Source organism: Aotus nancymaae, unplaced genomic scaffold (assembly GCF_030222135.1).
Source record: "Aotus nancymaae isolate 86718 unplaced genomic scaffold, 86718_ANA_hifiasm-v0.15.2.pri h1tg000017l, whole genome shotgun sequence".
NCBI classification, from domain to species: Eukaryota; Metazoa; Chordata; class Mammalia; order Primates; family Aotidae; genus Aotus; species Aotus nancymaae.
Genome location: NW_026988429.1, coordinates 14,499,225 through 14,522,085, shown reverse-complemented (window position 1 = coordinate 14,522,085; position 22,861 = coordinate 14,499,225). Strand labels below are relative to the sequence as shown.

Here is a 22,861-nt window from a genome sequence, read left to right as displayed (position 1 = left end):
ACTCACTACCATGCCCAGCTAATGTTTTATTTTTTATAGAGATGGGGTCTTACTGTGCTGCCCAGGCTGGTCTTGAACTCCTGGCCTCAAGCAATCCTCCTGCCTCAGCCTCCCAAAGTGCTAGGATTAAAGGTTTGAGCCACCATGTCCAGCCTCTCTCTCCCCACTAAAAACAGCTTCTGTATAGCCCTTCTACCCATGAACACACTGGGGCTTCCCAGCCTCACACTCTAGCTCCCTCCAACATCATCTCCCGGACCCCTACACAAATGCTCGACCCAGCCTGCTACCCTATGGCCAGCACAGCACGAATTTTCCAGGATTTGCCTGCACTTTTGGCCCATTCAGAATAGCTCTCTGTTTTTCCTACCTGACTAAATCCTAGCCTTCCTTCAAAAATCCGGCTCAAATTCTAGTATGTTCATTAATCTGGATAACATTTAGAAAATAAAATGTGTATAGCTTTTCCCCATCAGTCACATTCTTGGGCAATTTTTCTACCATGACAGCCCCAGAGAAGGAGGAAAGGAGAAAAACTGGGTTCATGAGGACAGGCTGTGCCCAAAATCCACCCCAGCTGCAGGGGTGTCTGTCACTTCTCCTTCCAGCGATCAAGGGCCTTGGGACAGCCTTCATTTTCAGGCTGTTCAATATGAGGCTCCCTGAAGTTCAGGACTGGTTTGGAGAGAAGCTATGAAACTGCATCTCACATGGTTCCATAGTGTAATGGTTATCATGTCTGCTTTACACACCAAAGGACCCGGGTTCAAACTCCAGTGGAACCATGGGGTGGTTGATTCCCATTTGGCTGCACACAGTGGTCCACACCTGGAATCCCCGTGCTTTGGGAGGCGGAGGTGGGAGGATCATTAGAGGCCAGGAGTTTGAGGCCAGCCAGGCAACATAGCAAGACCCGGTCTCTACAGAAATAAAAAATTAAAAAAAAAACCTGCACCACAGATTCAAAAACTACCCCTCACAAGGCAAGGAAGGAATCCGCCCCCACAGCCCGTGAGCCACACACCCACTACTGCCCTTGGGGTGTGTTTAACTTGCATTTTTTTATTGTTTGGGAGTTACCCACCAGGAAAATGTCACTAACATTATTATGTAAGCAGCATCTCTGCCCTGGTGGCAGGAAGAAATGAGTCTGGGAAGGTTAATAGAAGAGAAAAAATTAGGGTAAAGATGGATGGAAACAGCCAGCAAAGAGTAGCTGCTGTGGTTTGGTCTTTTAATACAGTGTGGCCGGATTGAGCTATCAGAAAACTACCTCCCTCCAACCGCACCCAGCAATTAGTAAACACCCACATGTGCGAGGCACTACACTAGATCCATACCAAAAAAAAAGAAAAGGTGTGGCGGGAGGTTAAATCAAGATCCTTGCACTCTAGGAGTTTATGTGCCAGGCCAGGAGACAAAAGAAACACCTGGAAAGTTAATCATCAATGAAAGAATTAAATAACCATAAGTCTGATAATTCAACAGCCACTGCACGGCAGCAAATGAGCAACTTCTCATTGGTGGTATGGACAGTGGACGCTCTGAGTTGTGGAGAAAAGAGGGTCTTCTGAGCCCTGCAACTTGAGGTAACACACAGTGGCAATACAAGAACAGGAACAGAGCAGAGACCAAGAATAGAACCTGGTGGTTCTCCAACTTACGTGTGCATCGGAATCACCCGGAGGGCTGGTTAGACCAAAGATGGCTGGCCCCACCCCTGGAGTTTCCAGTTCAGGAGGTCTAGGATGAAGGTCCCAAATTTTGCATTACTAACAAGTCCCAGGTGATGCTGATGCTGCCAGTCCAGGGACACACGTTGAGAACCACTGGCTTAGCCTAAATATTCCACATCACAGGTAGGAAACTGGCAGTCCAAATGGCCTCTCTGGCTCATGACTCGGTCTTGTTTATTTTTTGGAGAGATGGAGGTCTCACTATGGTGTCCAGGCTGGTCTCGAACTTCTGGGCTCAAGTGATCTTTGCTAAGACAATTAGCCACAATGCAAGCACCTGCCATGAACTTGGCACAGCTGGATGCTCTTCTCCCCACCACACACACATCAAGGTGAAAAACCTTCTACACAAGGTTTTCACTTTGACTGGACACCTAAAATCAGACAGCTTTGAAATGATATCAAAATCTCCTTCCATGCTCAAACTTTGCAGCTTTACCCTGGGTCTATGTTATGGGCTGAACTGTGTAATCTTAAATTCATATGTCAAACTTCTAAACCTCCCCTGTCCCTGCTGTACCTCTGAAAATGACTATTTGGAGATAGAGCCTTTAAGTTAAAAGGGTCAGCCATAATCCGGTATGACTGGTGTCTTTATAAGAAGAGGAAATTAGGTCAGACAGAGGGACAAGGACATGAAGACACAGGGAGAAGACAGCCACGCGCAAGTCAAGGAGAGAGGCCTTGGAAGAAACCAGCCTTGCCGACTCCACGTTCTCAGAGTTCTAGCCTCTAGAATCGTGAGGCAGTCATTTTCTGTTGTTTAAGCCACCCAGTGTGTGGTACTTGGTTTATGGCAGCCCCAGCAAACTAATACAAGCCCTCATGTCCACTGAAGGTACTTAACAGTGATTCTACTTCATCTCCAAGGGAGAGGACCAGAAAAACAAGAAAACTCCAGTCTCGTGCTGTCAGAATCCCTTTCCTAAGCCTCCTTTTCTCTGCTTATTTCCTTCTCTCTTCCATGCTCCACAGTTTCTCCCCTCTGTCTTCTAGGCAATGGCTCCTGCTTTCTGAACTGTCACAGCAAGAGCAGAGTCAGGGTCAGGGGTTGCTGGAGAGGTGGAGAAGGTGTGAGGGGTCACCCCCAGATCACCCACAGGCAGAAGCCAAATGTAGGCCACGTTCGAGAGGCAGAGCCAGGGTGGAGGGGAATGTGAGGGGTTGACAGGATCTTGAAAGTTCTAGATCCAGAAAGGGAGGTGGGAGCAGTGGGGGCAGGGGGTGCCCAGGCAGGTATCGGGCCCTCAAGCTTGGATTCAGTCACAGGTTGCCTCAGACATCTGCAAACACTTTCCATCAGCCTATTAATAGATTTACAGGGTCATCCAATAGGGTGTTACCCTACAGCAGCGGTCCCCAACCTTTTTGGCACCAGGAACAGGTTTTGTGGAACACAATTTTTCTACAGACCATGTTGGGGGATGTTGTTGGGGGATGGTTTGGGGATGATTCAAGCACATTTCATTTATTGTGCACTTCATTTCCATTATTATTGCATTGTAATATATAATAAAATACTTCTACAACTCACCATAACGTAGAATCCGTGAGAGCCCTGAGCTTGTTTTCCAGACAGTCCCATCTGGGGGTGATGGAGCACAGTGAGAAATCAGGCATCAGATTTTCATAAGAAGCATGCAATCCAGATCTCACATGCACAGTTCACAACAGGCTTCACGTTCCTATGAGAATCTAATGGTGCCACTGACCTGACAGGAGGAGGAGCTCAGGCAGTAATGCAGTGACAGGGAATGGCTGGGGAGCAGCTGTAAATACAGATGAAGCTTCAGTACCTGTCTGTGACCTGGGGGTTGGGGACCCCTGCCCTACAGCATTTCAAAATCACTTCTGGGCCTGGGTTGTGTCAGCAACCATCGGCAGCCTCTTCAGACAGCACTGAAGTCCCAGGTAGCACAGAGCATCCCAGAGCTGTCCTTTCCCAGGAAGTCAGGCAGCGGCAACCCACCTGCCTGTATTCTGCTCAGCAATAAACAACCTCACCTGCCCAAAGCACCCTCAAGAGCAGAGGCTCAGTGTGAGCTGCAGTTCTCACCTGAGCGTTGAGAAGCTAATGAGGTCTCTCCTGTTAGGATTCCTCATTTTATGATTCTGCAGCTCTGCTGAAGCTCCCCAAGCTCTAAATGATGGTGAATGCAAAGGGAAGAGCCTTGTGGAAGAGTTCAGGGAGGGAGGTCAGCACAAAAAGTGTCAGGAGGAACAGAGAAAAAGAATACAGAGAATAAGGGCCCTAATGCCTGTGGCATGCCATGATGCTACTCCACCAGCAACCACTTTAGGGTCCAGGGCAGCCCCCACTTCCTCTGTCTCTGGGCCGTGGAGCACCTTGACACCAAGACCTTAACTAGCTTCTGGGAGGATCCCAGATAACAACTTGGCCCCCGTCCCACCTGTCTCCTTGACCTTCTTCCTCTCCTTCTAGTGGGGTAGACTCTGCCTCAACTACCCCTACCTAGAAGGTGGACTCCAGGCCTGAAGGAGCCTGCGCCTGCTAGAAGGCAGCGATCGGGGGCTCAGCAGAGGTGCTATATCAACTGCATACTTTTTACCATGGAGACATGCTGGGAGTTATTCCTAAAGTCTAGAGGTGTCTGTGGGCTGATCCACCAAGCAGGTGTCAAGGAAGAGGTGGCTGCTAGGGTTTCAAAGGAGCTCTCTACTGCCAGCCTAGTCCACCAGGTCAGGAGGCAGGGATATGAGGCAGAAACTAGGCTGCGCTTCCCTTGAAGTGCCTTCTTAGGACCCCAAAAGCAGCTGGGCAGGGTCAGACACAGCCTAGACATGGTCAGGGCCCCAGCAGCATGTGTGGCAGCCAGGAACCTGTACAAAAATGGGTACAAAAATACCGATTCTTTTTTTGAAGTATGCTTTGGACTTTAGAGGGGCAGCCCAGAGCCAGGGGAAGGCAGGATCAACACTTGCTTTGTCTTTGAATCTCCAGAATTAGAAACAGAGTGCCTCACCTATGCTGAGTGCTTAAGAAATGTGTCCCAAATAAAAATTGGCCATAAAAAGAAAGACAACTCAAGTCCTGAGCAGGCCCGTCCCCAGATGGAAACAGAGCTAAAGTCTGCGCCTGGAAGTTCATGAGCTTCACAGCCAGCCATTCAGGTACAAAGTTGATTTGATTTTCTACTTCTGGTCAAAAAAATCAGAAACTAAAGGGATATCCAATGTGAAAAAATGCTGCAGAAGACACTCCTGAGGGAGCTAAGAACCCACCCAGACTTCCAGTTTATGATGACACTGTCCACCTACAACATCTGTATTGACACCTGTGAGAAAGCAGAGACAGGGCTTATTCAAGGAATAGGTGTGTCAGGCTCCGGGGGTCCCTACAGTAACTGCAGCACTTCAGCCCAGCCATGTTTAAGAACAGGAAATAATACATAGCAATGTTGGGAAAAAGCGTAAAAAAGCAAAAGAGTGGGATAAAAGCAAATTGCTCCCACATGAGACTTCATGTGAATCTCAAGATGTCAGTCTATAGCTACACAACTCTTAGAAAGGCTGTATTCAAGTTTTTTAAGTCATCAGTGCACATTCACATTGTGCTGTGTTTCAGCCCAGGTACCTACAAGTTCACTGGTCTCCCACTAGTCTGTCTAAGCTCTGCATGTTGAAATCTGACTATCCCACATCCTACCTGGCTGACACATTCAGCAGCTGCCATCATTGTCCAACAACCATTCACAAGCACCTCGCTCATGACAGTGCGACACCAGGAGCTAGGGATACAAGGACCAAGAGGGCAGGGCCCAGCCTGAAGGGGCCTGCACCTGCTGGAAGGCAGTGATCAGGGGCCCAGTGGAGGCTTCCATGGGACCCTAAAAAGCCTGCAAGTTTCAAGTCTGCACTTGAAATCTTCACCAGGGAAGTAATGAGAGAGCTGACTCAACCCCTGGCCAGAGGGACAGCACAGGGAAGGGCTTCAGGCAGAGAGGACAGTGTGGGCCAGCACACTACCCAGCTGCCTGGCCGCGGTCATGATTAAGGACATTGCATGAATCAATCTGCCCATATTTTAGGAAGAATTCCCTTTCAGAGAGTTTACATATTTTTCCTAGGCCTCTATTTTAAACCAAACCTATCAAGGAAAAATAGAATGTCAGGATCTCCATCCTCAGGTGTCTTCCAGATCGATCATGGAAAATGTGGAAAAGTCATCAATGAGCATCATGGTCAATTTTTTTTAAAAAATGAGACCTCCTGCTTTTGTTGGAATTTATACTGGGGAAGCCAGAACCCCTCAGCCAATTACTCCTCTAAGTCTGGCAGGTGGCAGCGCTCAGTGCATGCAGGTGCACCTGACAGCAATAACTTCAGGAGAAAAATGTATGTTCTGAGTTCTGAGCTAAGGAATCCAGGAGAGGCCAACCCAGAGATTCATTCCTTATCTATAAGAAACGTCTGATCCCCTGGCCCATCCCGTGGAACATGGGCCACACAAGGGTCTGAGGCCCTTTGCTTTGAGTTAAATGAGGGTTGCCATGTAGGTGCAGGTGCTAAGTGAAGGTGCGATCTCAACTGCATGCTTTTTACCAGCGATTCGGATTCTCCTGTCCAGCCCACTGCCACTGGATCACCCTGTAAGTCAGTCCTCTCAATAAACACTGTGTCTCATTTGCCGGCTCTGGGTCTCTTCTTCAGCCTTTTGAACCTAGTGCCATCCCCACTGAAGTCAATAGGGATCCCGCATGACACTCAGAGGCAGAGTTGGATTAGAAACAGGAGGTCTGAGAGTCTAGGCCTGTCCTGCGCTAATTCTTGCTGTGACCCCAAGCCGGCCCACCCTCTGCCTCCAGGTGGGCCTCTCCTGGGTTATTCCAGCGGGAAACCATCCCCAGTGGCCTCTGCTGGCTGATGCCCCACACTCTTCCCTTGGCCTCTAGGAACAAAGACCTCCTAGCCTCAGGGTTTGTTCTTAAGACCCCAGGCACTAATGTGAGAATATGCAGAGACTGCAAAGTACAACACAAGCCACCACATAGTATCCTGGGGATCCTCTCCCTTAGGCCTGGCAGGCCACCCCTTCCTCAAAGAATCTGACCCCTTCCTCCCTAGGAGTCTTCCTCAGGACAGCTAGCACCTCCCCAGCTCCCACTCCTCCAGCATCCACCTAGCCCTTAGTAACCACAGGCTGAGAGAGGTGGCATCCTTCTAGGAATTTGCCCTTCCTCCCCAGCCAGACCACAGAGCTCCTGGGGAGCGGGGCTGCCTCCACCAGTCCACTCTGCCCCGGACCTTTCCAGAGAATCATCCTGGAGTCATTCGTTTCTTCTATTAGGTGACCAACCAAACTAAAGACAACTTGCTCCAAAGAAGCAAAGTCCCCATCTTCTCCAATACCCCAAAACTACAGCTCAAGAATTGCAGTTTCATACAATCTCAAAGTATGTTTGCTGGGCCTAAACCACTATTGAAGGTTTTACGGTGCAGGGTGGAGGGAAAGAGTCTTTTAAGCAGAGAAAGTCAGTTGTTAGGGTCCCGAAGAACAAGAACTGGCAGTGACCATCTTACTGAAAAGTACAGAGTGACAGCCAAAAGGGCAGATATGAAATATGTTAGTGCCATCTATTGGCAAGAGTAAACAGTAACAAAGAAGTGATGCTTTACATAATAGCAATTCAAATAAGAACTCCTCGGCATCAACCTTGGGGTTTGCAAAAGGACTTTTACAACCAACTAACTGTCTCTTAGGATGTCGAAAGCCCAAAGATGCAGGCCTTGCATGTGGAAAGCAGAGGGAAACTCCACAACTGTTGGTTGCATTCATGTTCCTTCAGCATGTGACAAAAAAGAGCCCAAGCCAAGGCGTGACTGGGTCCCAGAGGACAGATTCCAATGCTGAGGAGACTGGAGATTTCCCAGATTCCTGCCCCACCCCACGATGACAACCAATCCATTGGTAGGAGAGTCCTATGTTTAGACAGGGCAAAGCAGGCATTGCAACGCCCCATGCCCAGAGCCTGTCCATAGATGTCTAGTGATGTGTGAGCATGGAGATGGGATTTAGCAAGACCATTTCCCTAGGGGAACCTACCTGGGCAGACAAGGGGGAGGTGAGACACCACCCTGGTAAGCCCACTCCGCTGAGCCTCCAGGTTCAAGCTATGTGCTTCCTTCACATAGGGAAAGCAATGTAGCCGGCAGTACCAAGCAGGCAAGAACTTTAGGTGAAGGAGAACAGGAATTCATAAGTTGATTCAATACTGAGTGACAAGGATGATGTTTGCCCTGAGATGACAAGATCAAATCCAGGCATCTGTGTCAGGGACATAACCTGTTGCCAGACTTCAACTAGATTCAGGGACCTACAACCCACAAACCAAGAGCCATGAGGCCTACCGGGTTCAGGCAGATGAGTTAAAAGAAGTCAAAAGGGCTAGGTGAAAGTCAACAGGGAGGAGTGGGGACTGTGGCCAACTGGAAAGACGACATTGGCCCCATCTAAAGGGAGCAGCCAGTGCTCAGTCCAGCCAACTGCTGCTATTTGGGATTATGGCTCCAGTACTCCAGATCTTCTGATGGCTCAAGAGAGACCAGGCTGTTCTCCATATGATATTTCTCAATTTTTAAATATTGTCAATTTAGTCATTAAAAAGGAAAAAATAAAATAGCATGCTAATCACATAAAACAGAGCTGCGAGCCGGATTCAGCCCATATGCCTCTTACTTGCAACCTCCACTAACTCTTGTTTTATGCTTTTGTCCTCTTTTCCTTTAACTTCTTTATAAAACAATATTTGTCTAAGGAAAACCAAGGAGAAAAACAATTTCCCTATGCAAAATCAATGGTACCACCCATCTTGAGAAGTTCAAGAGTTAAATGTAAAATTATCAGCGAGGACTGACTCACATTAGGTACTATATGTTCACTCCCTTCTGCTTATATCTATAATGTTTATGAAGTGCTTTCCAATTTGCTGTTCTTATTTGCCTCTGACAACAGGATGGTAGGGCAAGTTTTAATATCCCCGATTGAAATATGACAAATCTAAAGTTCAGAGAAGTTAAGTGACGGTCGAAAGTGACACACTGAGGCCAGGTGTGGTGACTCATGCCTGTAATCCCAGCACTTTCAGAGGCTGAGGCAGGAAGATCGCTTGAGGCCAGAAGTTCAAGACCAGCCTGCCCAACATGGTGAAACCCCACCTCTACTAAAAATACAAAAATTAGCCAGGCGTGGTGGCAGGTGCCTGTAATCCCAGACAGGAGGATCGCTTGAACCTGGGAGGTGGAAGCTGCAGTGAGCTGAGATCATGCCACTACACTCCAGCCTGGGCAACAGAGTGAGATTTTGTCTCCAAAAGAAAAAAAAAGTTATTGAGCTGTATACTCAGGTTATGAATATTTTATGGTTTCTCTCTAGAAATGAAACATAGAGAAGTTACATGAAAAAAAGACTCTTAAGAACAAGTCATGGCCCAGTGTGGTGGCTCACACCTGTAATCCAAGCACTTTGGAGGCCAAGGCGGGTGAATCACCTGAGGTTGGGAGTTCAAGACCAGCCTGACCAACATGGTGAAACTCTGTCTTTATTAAAAAAAAAAAAAAAAAAAAGAACAAGTCATGTTTTCCTCCTAAATTTAAACAACTCTATCTTGCTAGCTTAATTTCAAGGTCTTATAAGAAATTTAGTTTATACATCTTAAACACCTACGTAAACCCTAAGAATGTGTTTTAAAATCAACGTGACACTGTAGTCTATAATTACAGTGCTCTAAAATATCTCTTAAATATATTATCTTAAGAGACAGTGTTGCACAACTTCCTTCAAAGATACGTTGTTTGAGCTAATATTTTACTTGCAAGACTTTTTCCCCAACTGGGAGTATGAAAGAAGACTTTGACTCCGATTAAAATACAAATTTCAAACTCATCTGGTCAAAATCAATAAGCCTGCAAATCAAAGCACCTTTCTTTTTCAAAATATTATATTAAATGAAGACATTGAAAAGGTTATAACATTGGCTCTTTGGGTTTCCATGATAACGAAAGAAAATCTTCCCCAGGAGATCAATGCAGACAATTAATGATCCCTTATCTATAAATCTTAGTGTGCCAAACAAATACTATAGCATATAGAATAGCATCTGAGTACTTATTAATATTATAGAATTTTAGCAAGATAAGTTCTCTAAAGATATAATTATCAACTCAGGAACATTACTTTTAGGCTGTTACATGTCCTTACACCTTTTAAATAACGATCCTACTTCAGTATGTCAAAATCTGCTAAGGCTGAGCTATTTGGATTAACAGTAAGCTCAAATTCTGAGGAGCAAAATCTCAAGGCCACCCACTGAGAATACTTACAAAACAAGAACACATTATTTCATAATGCGAAACTCCCATTGGTCTCCAGAAGTATCTAATGTATTTTAAACAAGTTTCATGGAAACAACTCAACAATGACATTTTAATAAAGTATCGCTTATGAGAATTGAAGAACCAACTTCTTAAACATCAGCCTAAATTCCAACGCCCTGGGGTAGGATCTTTAAACCATAGGTAAGAGGAGCATAACTCTGTGTAGGAAAGGAACTGGGGCGGTAACCTGAAGAGGGACAATAGTGACCTCAAAGAGACTGCTGTCACCTAAAACAGCAATGGCCAGTATCATTTTCAAACCAGGCCATGCCCTGTGACAACCAGGTGTGGCAGCCACATGTCCACATCTCTCAAAGCAGCTTCTTTTTTTTTTGAGACAGAGTCTCACTCTCTCACCCAGGCTGGATGGTGCAGTGGCACGATCTCCACTCACTGCAACCTCTGCCTCCTGGGTTCAAGCAATTCTCCTGCCTCAGCCTCCCGAGTAGCTGGGACTACAGGCGCACACCACCACATTCAGCTAATTTTTGTATTTTTAGTAGGGACGGGGTTTCAGCATTTTGGCAAGGATGGTCTCAATCTCTTGACCTTATGATCTGCCTGCCTCGGCCTCCCAAAGTACTGGGATTACAGGTGTGAGCCACCGCACCTGGCCTCAAAGCAGCTTCTTAATGAAGGATCTCAACTAAAATGCATTTTAAAAGCACACAGTATTTGTTGGAATGATAAGAAAAAACAAGTTTTCTTTCTTGGCAATACTCAAGTAAGTGATACAACTAACCACCTGGCTTTTTTGTAACCCCCCGGAAAAGCATTTTTGAGCAAAGACAATTTCTAGACAAGCTATGCCCATGGTCCATTACCTGCACTGGAACTCAACAGATTCACCCATACAACCAAATGCCACCAAGTCTTTTATGCAAAGAGAGTCTTACCTGTGAAAAGTTCAACCCATTCAATGGATGGCACTGCTCTTCCACCTTTTCCACTGCCCCAGTCTGTTTCTTCAGCCTCTCAGCCTCCTGGGCAAGGAACAAGTCTAAGACAGGCACCCCACGGGACTTAATGTCCACTTCAGTCAGGGAGTTGACCATGAGCATCACCCAGACAGGCCTCTTGCGCTCCCAGTTCCCAGCAATGGCATTGAAGAGGTAGTCTGCGTAGAGCCCCTTGCCGCGCTGGTCTGGGGTCATCCACAAGGGCATCATGAGCTTGACATACTCCAGGTGGCGCTTGAGGCGACAGTAGATGTCCCTGGGGAGCACGTCTTGGAGGTTCTCGCCCTGCGGCAGCATCTGACAGCTGGTGAGAGCTGAGATGGTATAGGGGTCTGTGAGGTCCAACTCAAAGTATACAATGCTGCTCTGCAGGAAAGCCTCCTTAGAGTTGTCGGGGATGAAGTCCCAGACCCGGGTGTACGGGACATGGATCGTGCCAAAGAAGTAAGATGGTGGGTCTCGCTTAATGGTCCACAAAAAAGAATTCAACTCACTTTGCTAAAAAAAAAAAAAGATGCAACATAAAGGTATAATATGGGGGGAGGGGTGGTCAGGAACCTGTGGGAGGAAATGGATTAGTCACATTTCAAGAGAAAAGATATCAGAATAGGATTTAGACTTTTGAGTTCATGTCAGGACAATCCATGTCCTAAACAGACAGGAGCAAACTATGAAATCGGGGCTCGTTAGGACTCCAGTTTCAACATTGGCTGTACGTTGGGATCACCAGGGGAGCTTTAAAAGTAACATATCTGGGTCCTACCTCCAGAGATTCTGATCTGATTGGTCTGGGGTGAGACCCACCTTTTCAATCAAAAGGGGATGGGACCACCTCCTTTTCAATTAAAATGTCGATTCCAAGATGAGAAAGCAATAGCAGTCACCAGTTTTGAGCTTGTGCCATGCCTGCCTTAGCAACTGGGCAAGAGTTAAAGAAGTGAGTCTCAGGGGCCTGAAGGACATACCTGGTACCAGCTAAGAGACACCTGAGAAGCCCATTGTCTCTCAGGGAGATCTCATGGTCCCCGCTTTTTCAGATCTCAAAACCAGCATCCAAAACTCTGGCTATGCACGGGAATCACCCACAAAGCTTTTGAAAGTCCAGTCGCTGGGTCCCACCCCAGACCAATCACATCAGAATCGCTGGAGGTGGGGCTCAGAGATGCTACCTTTTTTTTTCTTCTTTTTTTGAGATGGAGTCTCGCCCTGTGTCCCAGGCTGGAGTGCAGTGGCGCAACTAGGCTCACTTCACTGCAACGTCTGCCTCCCGGGTTCAAGTGATTCTCCTGCCTCAGCCTTCCAAGTAGCTAGGACTACAAGCACTGCCCCCCACCACACCCAGCTAATTTTTGTATTTTTAGTAGTGACAGGGTTTCACCGTATTGGCCAGGTTGGTCTCAAACTCCTGATCTTGTGATCCGCCCACCTCGGCCTCCCAAAGTCCTGGGATTACAGGCATGAGCCACTGTGTCGATCACAGAGATGATACTTTTAAAGCTCCCCTGGTGATCCCAACATACAGCCAAGGTTGAAACTAGAGCCTGATTTCATAGTTTTCTCCCATCCCTTTAGGACATGGATCATCCTATCACATTCCTTTCTCTCACAAAGCCTTCAGGTTCAATTGCAGAGATCTGGACGGTCTCTGCTGGATGGATTATCTCTAAGCAGTTGCACAATGCTGAGCAGTGGTGCATGTCCATCTGAGGCCAGGCCATTTCACTCCCAGCCCCTGAGTATCTCTCAGCCTCAACTGGCATTTATAATGTATCTGTTTGTTAAGAGGCACTGTACAAAGAAGTGGGCGGGGCAGCTCTCAAGGAATTGGGGTGTAAATGGCAGACATACTAGTGACAAAAACAGTGTATCAAGAAAGCCGGAAATGTGAAAATCCAGGTTTATAGAAAAAAAAATATTTTGGCCAAGCGTGGTGACTCACACCTGTAATCCCAGTGCTTTGAGAGGCTGAGGCGGGCAGATCACTTGAGCTCAGGAAGCCAGCCTGGGCAACACGGCAAAACCGTCTCTACAAAAAAATACCAAAATTAATCGGGCGTGGTGGTGCATGCCTGTAGCCCCAGCCACTCAGGACGCTGAGGTGGGAGGACTGCTTGAGTCCAGGATATTGCACCACTGTGCTTTGGCCTGAGCTAGAGTAAGACCTTGTCTCAGAAAAAGAAAGAGAGACAGAGACAGAGAGAGAGAAGGGAGGGAAGGAGGGAGGGAGAAAGGGAGAAAGAAATATTTGGAACATACTGCCTTTACCAAAGGGTTTGACTTCAGTCTTTTAAGTAACGTGCTTCCCTGGATTATGAAGTTTCAATCTACCATCAATTCTTATTATTCATGGTAGTTATAGTTTGTAAAGTTGCCACAAACACAAGATGAGCAAATATTAAACTGTTGTTCCTAGTGGAAACAGGGTTAAGTTCCTAGCAGAAACAGGGTTAAGTTCCTAGCAGAAACATAGGGTTAAGTGAGCCTCTGCTTGTAACATTTTCATCAACTGATCAATACTTAGCCTTGCTTTATGTGTGCTTCTATTGAAAGGCACCTTATTGGCCAGGCACGGTGGCTCATGCCTGTAATTCCAGCACTTTAGAAGGCGGGGTGGGGGGCGGAGGGGGGCGGGGGGGCAGTTCACCTGAGGTCAGGAGTTCGAGACCAGCCTGGTTAACATGACAAAACCTCTTCTCTACTAAAAATACAAAAATTGTCTGAGTATGGTGGTAGACGTCTGCAATCCCAGCTACTCAAGGAGGCTGAGGCAAGAGAATCACTTGAACCCAGGAGGCAGAGGTTGCAGTGAGCCAAGATGGCGCCATTGCACTCCAGTCCAGCAACAAGAGTGAGACTCCATCAAGAAAGAAAGAAAGAGAGAAAAAGAGAGAGAGAGAGAGAGAGAGAAGAGAACGGCACCTTATTTAATATATAATGTTCATTCATTAACACTGAACTCACAGCTGAAAGCACTATAACTCATGCCTGAACTAAACTTATTTAACACATGTATTTTCTTTGTAAAGCACATCATAGCCTTCTTGCACTTACGCACTCTAGGCAACTTCAGCACTACACTGGGGGCCATTTTAAACAGTAACATCATCTACCAAAGGCTTACCCCTGTTACCCTTGCACTTTAGGAGGCCAAGGCAGAAGGATCGCTTGAGGCTGGGAGTTCAAGAGCAGCCTAGGCAACATAGTGAGACCCTGTCTCTATTAGCAAATAAAATTAATTTTTAAGTATAAAATCTTAAATAAAAAAAGAGATAAATAAAATCTTTCAATTTGTAAATGTTGCCTAAATTTTCATAAGTGTAAATAGAATACATCTCACTAGCCCCAAACCTGTGACTTTGGTTTTGTTTTTTTGTTTTTTGTTTTTTGAGATGGAGTCTCACTCTGTCCTCACCAGGCTGGAGTGTAGTGGCATGATTTCAGCTCACTGCAACCTCTGTACTGGGTTCAAGTGATTCTTCTGCATCAGTCTTCCAAGCAGCTGAGATACAGGCATGCGCCACCACACCCTGCTAATTTTTGTATTTTTGTAGAGATGGGGTTTCACTATGTTGCCGAGGCTGGTCTCGAACTCCTTTTTTTTTTTTGAGACGGAGTTTCGCTCTTGTTACCCAGACTGGAGTGTAATGGCGCGATCTCGGCTCACCGCAATCTCCGCCTCCTGGGTTCAGGCAATTCTCCTGCCTCAGCTTCCTGAGTAGCTGGGATTACAGGCACGCGCCACCATGCCCAGCTAATTTTTTGTAGTTTTAGTAGAGATGGGGTTTCACCATGTTGACCAGGATGGTCTCGATCTCTTGACCTCGTGATCCACCCGCCTCGGCCTCCCAAAGTGCTGGGATTACAGGCGTGAGCCACCGCGCCCGGCCTTGGTCTCGAACTCCTGACCTCAAGTAATCTGCCCGAGGCCTCCCAAAATGCTGGCATTACAGATGTGAGTCACTGTATCTGGCCTGATCTTGTTTTTTAAGGCATTTAAGTTGCAGTTACATAACCTTCTTTTCATTTTTTCTTTTTTCTTTTGAGACAGAGTTTCGCTCTTATTGCCCAGGCTTGGAGTGCAATGGTGCAATCTCAGGTCACTGCAACCTCTACCTCCTGGATTCGAGCAATTCTCCTGCCTCAGCCTACTGAGTAGCTGGGATTATAGGTGCCCACCACAACGCCCAGCTAATTTTTTGTATTTTTAGTAGAGATGGGGTTTCGTCATGTTGGCCAGGCTGGCCTCAAACTCTCAACCTCAGGTGATCCACCCGCCTCGGCCTCCCAAAATGCTGGAATTACAGGCATGAGCCACCGCACCCAGCCCCCCACTGAGTTTTTTTTAAAGCCACTTCCTTTCTCTGTACCGCGGTTTCCAAGGTTTTTTTTTAAGATGGAGTTTGGCTCTGTCGTCAGTCTCCCAAGTAGCTGAGATTACAGGCGCATGCCACCATGCCCAGCTAATTTTTTTGATTATTTAATAGAGATGGGGTTTCACAATGTTGGCCAGGCTAGTCTTGAACTGCTGACCTCAGGTGATCCGCCTGCTTTAGCCTCTCAAAGTGCTGGAATTACAGGCGTGAGCCATGTGGCCCAGCCAGTTTCCACATTTGTAAAAGTTAAATTAATAAGCCCTGTCATAAAGTTATGGTAATACACAAATTAGACAAGTAATTGTTAAATAAAAGAATAAAAAAATACATTTTTTCGAAAAGCAATTTTAGGCCGGGTGCGATGGCTGACGCCTGTAAACACTTTGAGTGGCCAAGGTGGGTGATCACTTGAGGTCAGGAGTTCGAGACCAGCCTGTCCAACATGGTGAAACTCTCACTATACTAAAAATACAAAAATTAGCTGGGCATGGTGGCGCACACCTGTAGTCCCAGCTACTTTACTTGGGAGGCTGAGGCAGGAGGATCACTTGAACCCAGAGGCAGAGATTATAGTGAGCCGAGATCACGCCACTACACTCCAGCCTGAGCAACAGAGCAAGACACTGTTTCAAAAAAAGAAAAAAATTTTTTTTTAATTATTGATTGTTGAAGTAATATTAAGAGATGAATCTCGTACAGGGTCCCCATCCCCTAGGCATCCTCTTATGCAGTAATGAGGGTCCCTGGGGCTATTTAAATACTTCAAAAACGAAATGGAAACTGCACATCTACCAAGAAAGCCTGCTAAGGCAAATTAAGCAATCAAATGTCTCACTGTTGCTTAGAATTAGATCAACAGGGCAGAAGACACTGGTTAACTATAATATATGCTAATGAAAAGCTGACAGTAACAGTTATGTCTTTAGTTAATTGTAAACGGGTAACAATTATTACCTACAAATAGGTAGAGGCAGCCTTCAAAGAGTAATTTTAGTTTGATTCGTTTCTTCATTTAGAGGTCTGGCTGGTGAAATGTCTGGGGCCACTGACCTATATAAGAGATCTAATTGCACAGCTTCCAGGCAGTCTACCCAAGAACTTCTACATGGTTTCCAACTGGGAGACACAGCAAGCAAACTGGAATGTTGTTATTAAACCCATGGGCATCCGATTCATTGTCATCTATCAGGACACCATCATATCAAACAAATATATTCCCAGGAAAACCAAACCCATACCACAGGATAATGGAGGGATGGGGTTCGTTTTGGTGCAGTTTTGGTTTGTTTTTATCCAAATACACTTAATCTGCCTAAGGCCCCCATCCAACCTCAAAATACCTGCATTTCCCTTCAAAAGCAGTCTGTTCAATATGCATCCATTTTCATTTTATTATTTATTTATTGTTGCCTTTTCAACTATTGCTGGTCTAGAAATAAGGTCACTGTATGATCTTTTCACTGAAAATGCTTAGATTTAAAACACACACACCACACACACACACATACACACACACACACGTCTGGCCTCTAGCCATGTCATGACATTACTAATGCTAAGAGCAGTTATTCACTGTGTGCCAGGCTCCACTGAAGCATTTTGCACGGACTGTCCCACTGCGTGCATTCAACACAATTACTTCTGCTGAGCCTACCACGTGCCAGACACTGTTCCAGGCAGCGGGAATACAGCAGTGAGTGACACACAGGTCCCTGTTGGTGCTCATTGCTATGGAGAACTTATAAGCCAACTTTGAGTCTTTCAGCTTGGAGGAGGCCAAGGTATAACTTTCTGCAGTTGTCCCAAATCTGGGTTCATCTGACACCAGCCACCTCCACCATGCCGCCTAAGCTGGACCCCAACGAGAGCAAAGTCGTATACCTGAGTTGCACCAGGTAAAGTCACTGCCATGTCTGTGCTGGGCCCCAAGATCGGCCCCCCTGGGTCTGTCTCCAAATAAGGTTGGTGATCACATTTCCAAGGCAACTGGTGACTGGAAGGGTCTGAGGATTACAGTGAAACTGACCATTCGGAACAGACAGGCCCAGATTGAGGTGATGCCTTCTGCCTCTGCCCTGATCATTGAAGCCCTCAAGGAACCGCCAAGAGTTGGAAACAGGAAAACATTAAACACAGTGGAAGTATCACTTTCAATGAGGTTGTCAACATTTCTCAACAGATGCAGCACCGATCTTTAGCCAGAGAACTCTCTGGAACCATTAAAGAGATCCTGGGGACTGCCCAGTTTGTGGGCTATAATGTTGATGGCCACCACCATCGTGACATCATAGATGACATCAAACATGGCGCAGTGGAATGCCCACCTAGTTAAGAAGCACAAAGGAAAACATTTCAGTAAAGGGTCATTTGACAACTAAAACCTAAACAAGAACAAGTAACCCAGAAAAGGGACAGTGAGTACTGTGGCACAGGGTTGCAGGGGTGATTTTAAGTAGGGGGACCGGAAAAGTCACTGAATGTCTGGAAAGACATCTAAGCCTTGCCATGAAGGAGATGAGGGGCCCACCATGGAGATATCTGAGAGAAGACCATTCCCTCCAGGAGGCAGAAACAGCAGTGCAAAGGCCCTGAGGCAGAGAGGGCCTCCATGTATTGGAATAACAGCAAGGAGGCCAGCACAACTGAGAGGGATGGCTGAAGAGGAAAGCAGGAGGCAGAAGTCAGAGAGGTGAGCAAGGCCAAACCATGCAGGATCAGTGGGGTCGTGGAAAGGCCCCTAGAAGGGCTCAGGCTTTCAACTGAGTCAGATGGGAGCTAGCCCAGGTTTTTGAGAGAGGAGTGACATCAGCTGACAGCGTGTTGCAAGGATCGCCCTGGAGGCTGGGATGAATAGAGGGATGGGGGCAGACACAAATAGGTCATTTAGGACATTACCAAAATAATCAAACTTGACAAAATAATCCTGGAGTGACAGTATTGATGGCAACTGATCAAATTCTGGATATACTCTAGAAAACAGGATTTGCTGGCCAGCATGGTGTCTCATGCCTGTAAGCCCAACACTTTGGGAAGCCAAGGAAGGAGTATTGCTTGAGCCCAAAATTTTGAGACCAGCCTGGACAACATAGCAAGACCCTGTCTCTAAAAACATTTAAAAATTAGCCAGGCATGGTGGCAGGCACCTCTGGCCCTAGCTACTCAGGAGGCTGAGGTAAGAGGATGGCTTGAGCCTGGGAGGGTAAGGCTACTGTAAGCTATGATCTCACCACTGCACTCCAGCCTGGGCAACACGGTGAGACCCTATCTCAAAATTAAAAAAAAAAAAAAGAAAAGAAAATAGGACTTGCTGATGAAAGGATGAGGTTACCATTAACAGATATGGAGAAGGACAGGAGTGAAAGAGGGTTGCAGGGGAAGGTCAGAAATTTGGTTTCGGACCTGTCCCGTTGAGATGTCAAACACAACCTAGTGCCAAGGTCCATCTGGTAGCCTGGGAGAGGCCTGGGCCAGAGGTAAAGATGAGGGTATCATCACCACGTAAGGTCTCCAAGAGAATGCCTGCAGGAGAAAAGGTCTAGGAGTGGACCCTGGGCCCTCTCACCCTAAGAAGTCTGGAGAAAGAAGAGCAGCTAGCAAGGGAGAAGAAGAAGTGGCCAGCAAGGTTGCCAAGAAAATCAGAAGAGTAGGAGGCTGGTTGAAGAAAGTACTTCAGGGAGCACAAAATAAGCAAGTGGGTTAAATGTGGATGGCAGGCCAAATCAAGAATTTAAGAACTGGCCTCTGAATTGAGCAACGTTGAGGTCACTAGGGACCTAGACAAGAAGAGTTTTAGTGGTATGGTGGGAGCAAAAGTATGTCCTGTGCTAAGGTGGTGGACTGGTAGGCTGGCTCTTGAGTCTTGGCTTTTAAACACCATATTTATGCAGCCTTAACATGCAATAGACTTTACTTGTGATTCAGAGTCATATCTTTCTTCAGTTAATACCCTGCTAGTTATATTGTTGCTCAGGAGCGCCACCTGACTCCGAATCTAGAAAGGCTCTGTCCAGCTCGCCTTCCCGATCCCAGATGGTTTTCCAGATTAATACCACATGGACCTTGTTACATCCTCAGGTGCCACCTTTCCCATCTTCTCTTTACAGGTTAACACAATTCAGGGGCTTTTATGCTTTTTTATGCCAAGTGCCATATCTTATTCACCTTCACATTCCCAAATACTGAAATACTTGCCATATACTACTACATAGGAGCTCAAAAAGAGTTTTTTAAAGAAATGTATCTTATCATATAGAATTTCTTCAATGCAGACAGTCCTGTTCTGACCCTGATTCCCACTGTGTGCACCAATAACCATTCCTGCGGAGTACTGATCCTGCCCTAGCAGGCATGCCCTCGGCAGGGATAGGCTGAAAGAAGAGTCTTCAGGGCTTCTCATCAGGAAGCTCTTATCTTACCTTGCCCACTGGCGAGCCCCCCGGACCCTTGCACTTACTGTACTGGTGCAACTGCCTCTGCCTCTCTCACACTGATATCCTCAGGTAGGACTATTTGTCTTCATGGAAAAAAACAAAAACAAAAACCTCTACTACCCTATTTCACTATTAAAATATATGGCAGTTAGAAGAATCCATAGATTTTAACATTAGGATGATTGAAAGGAAAAAAAACTGAACCTATCCAAAGGATTATAAATCATTCTGCTATAAAGACACATGCACACATGTGTTTATTATGACATTGTTAACAATAGCAAAGACTTTGGAACCAACCCAAATGTCCATCAATGACAGACTGGATAAAGAAAATGTGGCACATATACACCATGGAATACTATGCAGCCATAAAAAAGGATGAATTCATGTCCTTTGCAGGGACATGGATGAAGCTGGAAACCATCATTCTCAGCAAACTAACATAAGAGCAGAAAACCAAACACCTCATGTTCTCACTCATAAGTGGGAGTTGAACAATGAAAACACATGGACACAGGGAGGGGAATATCACATACCGGGGCCTCTTGGGGGTGGGGAGGCTAGGGGAGGGAGAGCATTAGGAGAAATACCTAATGTAGATGACTTGTTGATGAGTGCAGTAAACCACCATGGCACATGTATACCTATATAACAAACCTGCACATTCTGCACGTGTACCCCAGAAATTAAAGTATAATGATAATAATAAAACTGAACCACTATTAACATGTCCCTTCTAACTTGTTGCAACTGTTCCCAGAAGGAAAAGACAGCCAGGCATGATGGGTCATGCCTGTAATCCAAAGACTTTGGGAGGCTGAGGCAGGAGGACCATTTGAGGCCTGGAGTTCAAGGTTAGAGTGAGCTATGATCACGACACTGCACTCTATCCTGGGTGACAGAGCAGGACTCTGTCTCAAAAAAGAAAAAATAAAGAGATAAAACATGGCTGTGGGTGACTGAGACACAGAACCTACAAGCTTCTGAATTAAACTGAGATTTTAACAGACACCTGTGTAGTCCATGCAAAGAAAAAGAACAAGGCACAATGACAACTGCATACTGTAAGCTAACTCCCAACACCCAGCACCTCCTCAGCGCCTTCCATCCTAGCATCCCCAGACCTGCAATAACTGCACTTTTCCAAGATTCCCCTTCGGCAGACCAGCCAGAATGAAGCTGGCTTTACTTTTTATCCTTTTCATTCAACAAATATTTATTGAGCATCTGTTATGGCCAGCCACTCTTCTGAATACTGGGGATGCAGAGGCAAACAAAATCAACAAAAATCCCTACCCTTACGAAGGTGACATAGGGGAAGGGGTAGCAATAAACAAAAATTTTTATCAGATGGTGATTAAGTGTTCCAGAGCAAAATAAAGCAGGGAAGGCAGATGGCAATGGTGACAGAGGTTGACATCACCTTTACTAATCAGGAAGAAGCCCGTTGAGAGACACTTGAGCCAAAGCCTGATGGAAGTAAGGGAGCAAGCCTGTGAATAAATGGGGGGAGAACTTTCCAAGGGGAAGAAAGAGCAAGTATAAAAGGCATCAGGCAGGAATAGCAAAGAACACTAAGAGTTCTGTTTGATAAGAAAGAAACTCAACCTGCGTGGTGCTCAGGATAGCCCTGCAGTGTCTAGGGGCCAAGTTGGGATCAAAGACCTCTTAATGATTAACCAACCATGAAAACCAAACCAGCTCTCAAGCCTACAATCCTGCAGAATCCTATAGGGGCTGTGGCACTGGATTGGAGGCTGGATCCCAGGGCTTCCACTCTGCAATCTCAAGACCCCAACCCACTGAGGGACCCGCCTACAATGCCCTTGCAGCATGTGGGTCAGGCATACATGCCACTGATTGGCCTTCTCAATTCCACAGGGGGTAAGACAGAGTTTGCCCACAGAATAGAACGGCAATGGTCAAAGTATGGTCCAGGGACTTGTGGGTTGTCCCCAAGAGTCTTTCAGGGAATCTGTAAGGTCAAAACTATTTTCATAAAATGAAGATATTTTCCTTCACCCTCATTTTCTCACAAGGTACTGTAGAATTTCCTGAAGGCTACATGTGTGTAACGAGGTCACTGCTCTGATGGTTAATGGAATGTGTGTTACATTGTGTTTTACTAACATCTCCATTAATTCACATAAAGTAAAAGTCTTTGAGGTTTTCAATACTTTTTTTGGATATAGGGTCTCACTCTTTCACCCAAGCTGGAGTGCAGTGGCCCAATCACACCTCACTGTAGCCTCGACCTCCCAGGCTCAAGGCTTCCTCCCACCTCAGCCTCTGGAGTAGCTGGGACTGCAGGCACAAGTCCCCACGCTGGTAATTTTTTTTGTTTTTTGTAGAGACACGGGTCTTGCCATGTTGCCCAGCCTGCTCTCCAACTCCTGGGCTCAAGCGATCGACCGCCTCGGCCTCCCAAAGTGGTGGGATTACAGGAGTGAGCCACCAAGCCGGGTTTCTTTGATACTTTTTTGTAATGTAAAAGAGTCCTGAGACCAAAAGGTGGGACAACCGATGGAATAAAGGACTCATAAAGACAGATTCGAAAGAAGAGAGACCTTATCCAGACTCACCCGCCATAATTACCAGTTGGTAATACGTTTTGCAGAAGTGAAAGACAATATGCCTTCTTGTGAGGAGATGGACTCCTACCTTGTCTAAAAAGCAAAAAGCGGCCACACCGCAACAGGGTTTGAAACCGTGCCTGGTGCAGACTCCCCTATCCAGCTGCCACACCTGCTGCCTTGGTAGAGGGCGGTCCGCAGCCCTGCGGCGCCTTAGAGAGGAGAATATCGTGCGTCTTCCCAGCCAGCCCTGAGCTCCAGGATCGGCTCTATTTGGCCGTCCTCTGCTTTGCTGTAGTTGAAATGAGGAATAAAATTGTGAATGGCCAGGAGTGGAGGCAGACCGGGGAACTCCCCAGGTGTCATCAAAGGTGAACCGAGCTCTAAATTCCA

The 22,861-nt window shown here is 46.4% G+C and overlaps 1 protein-coding gene across 1 annotated transcript in view; it reads right to left on the bottom strand.

Moving 5' to 3' along the window:
• LOC110568864 (metalloprotease TIKI1) overlaps window positions 1-22,861 on the bottom strand; it is a 64,017-nt gene that overhangs the window by 40,121 nt on the left and 1,035 nt on the right. Inside the window, exon 2 of the mRNA XM_064377971.1 lies at window positions 11,027-11,587. Coding sequence (XP_064234041.1) covers window positions 11,027-11,587 — 561 coding nt within the window. The remainder of the gene's footprint in view (window positions 1-11,026; window positions 11,588-22,861) is intronic.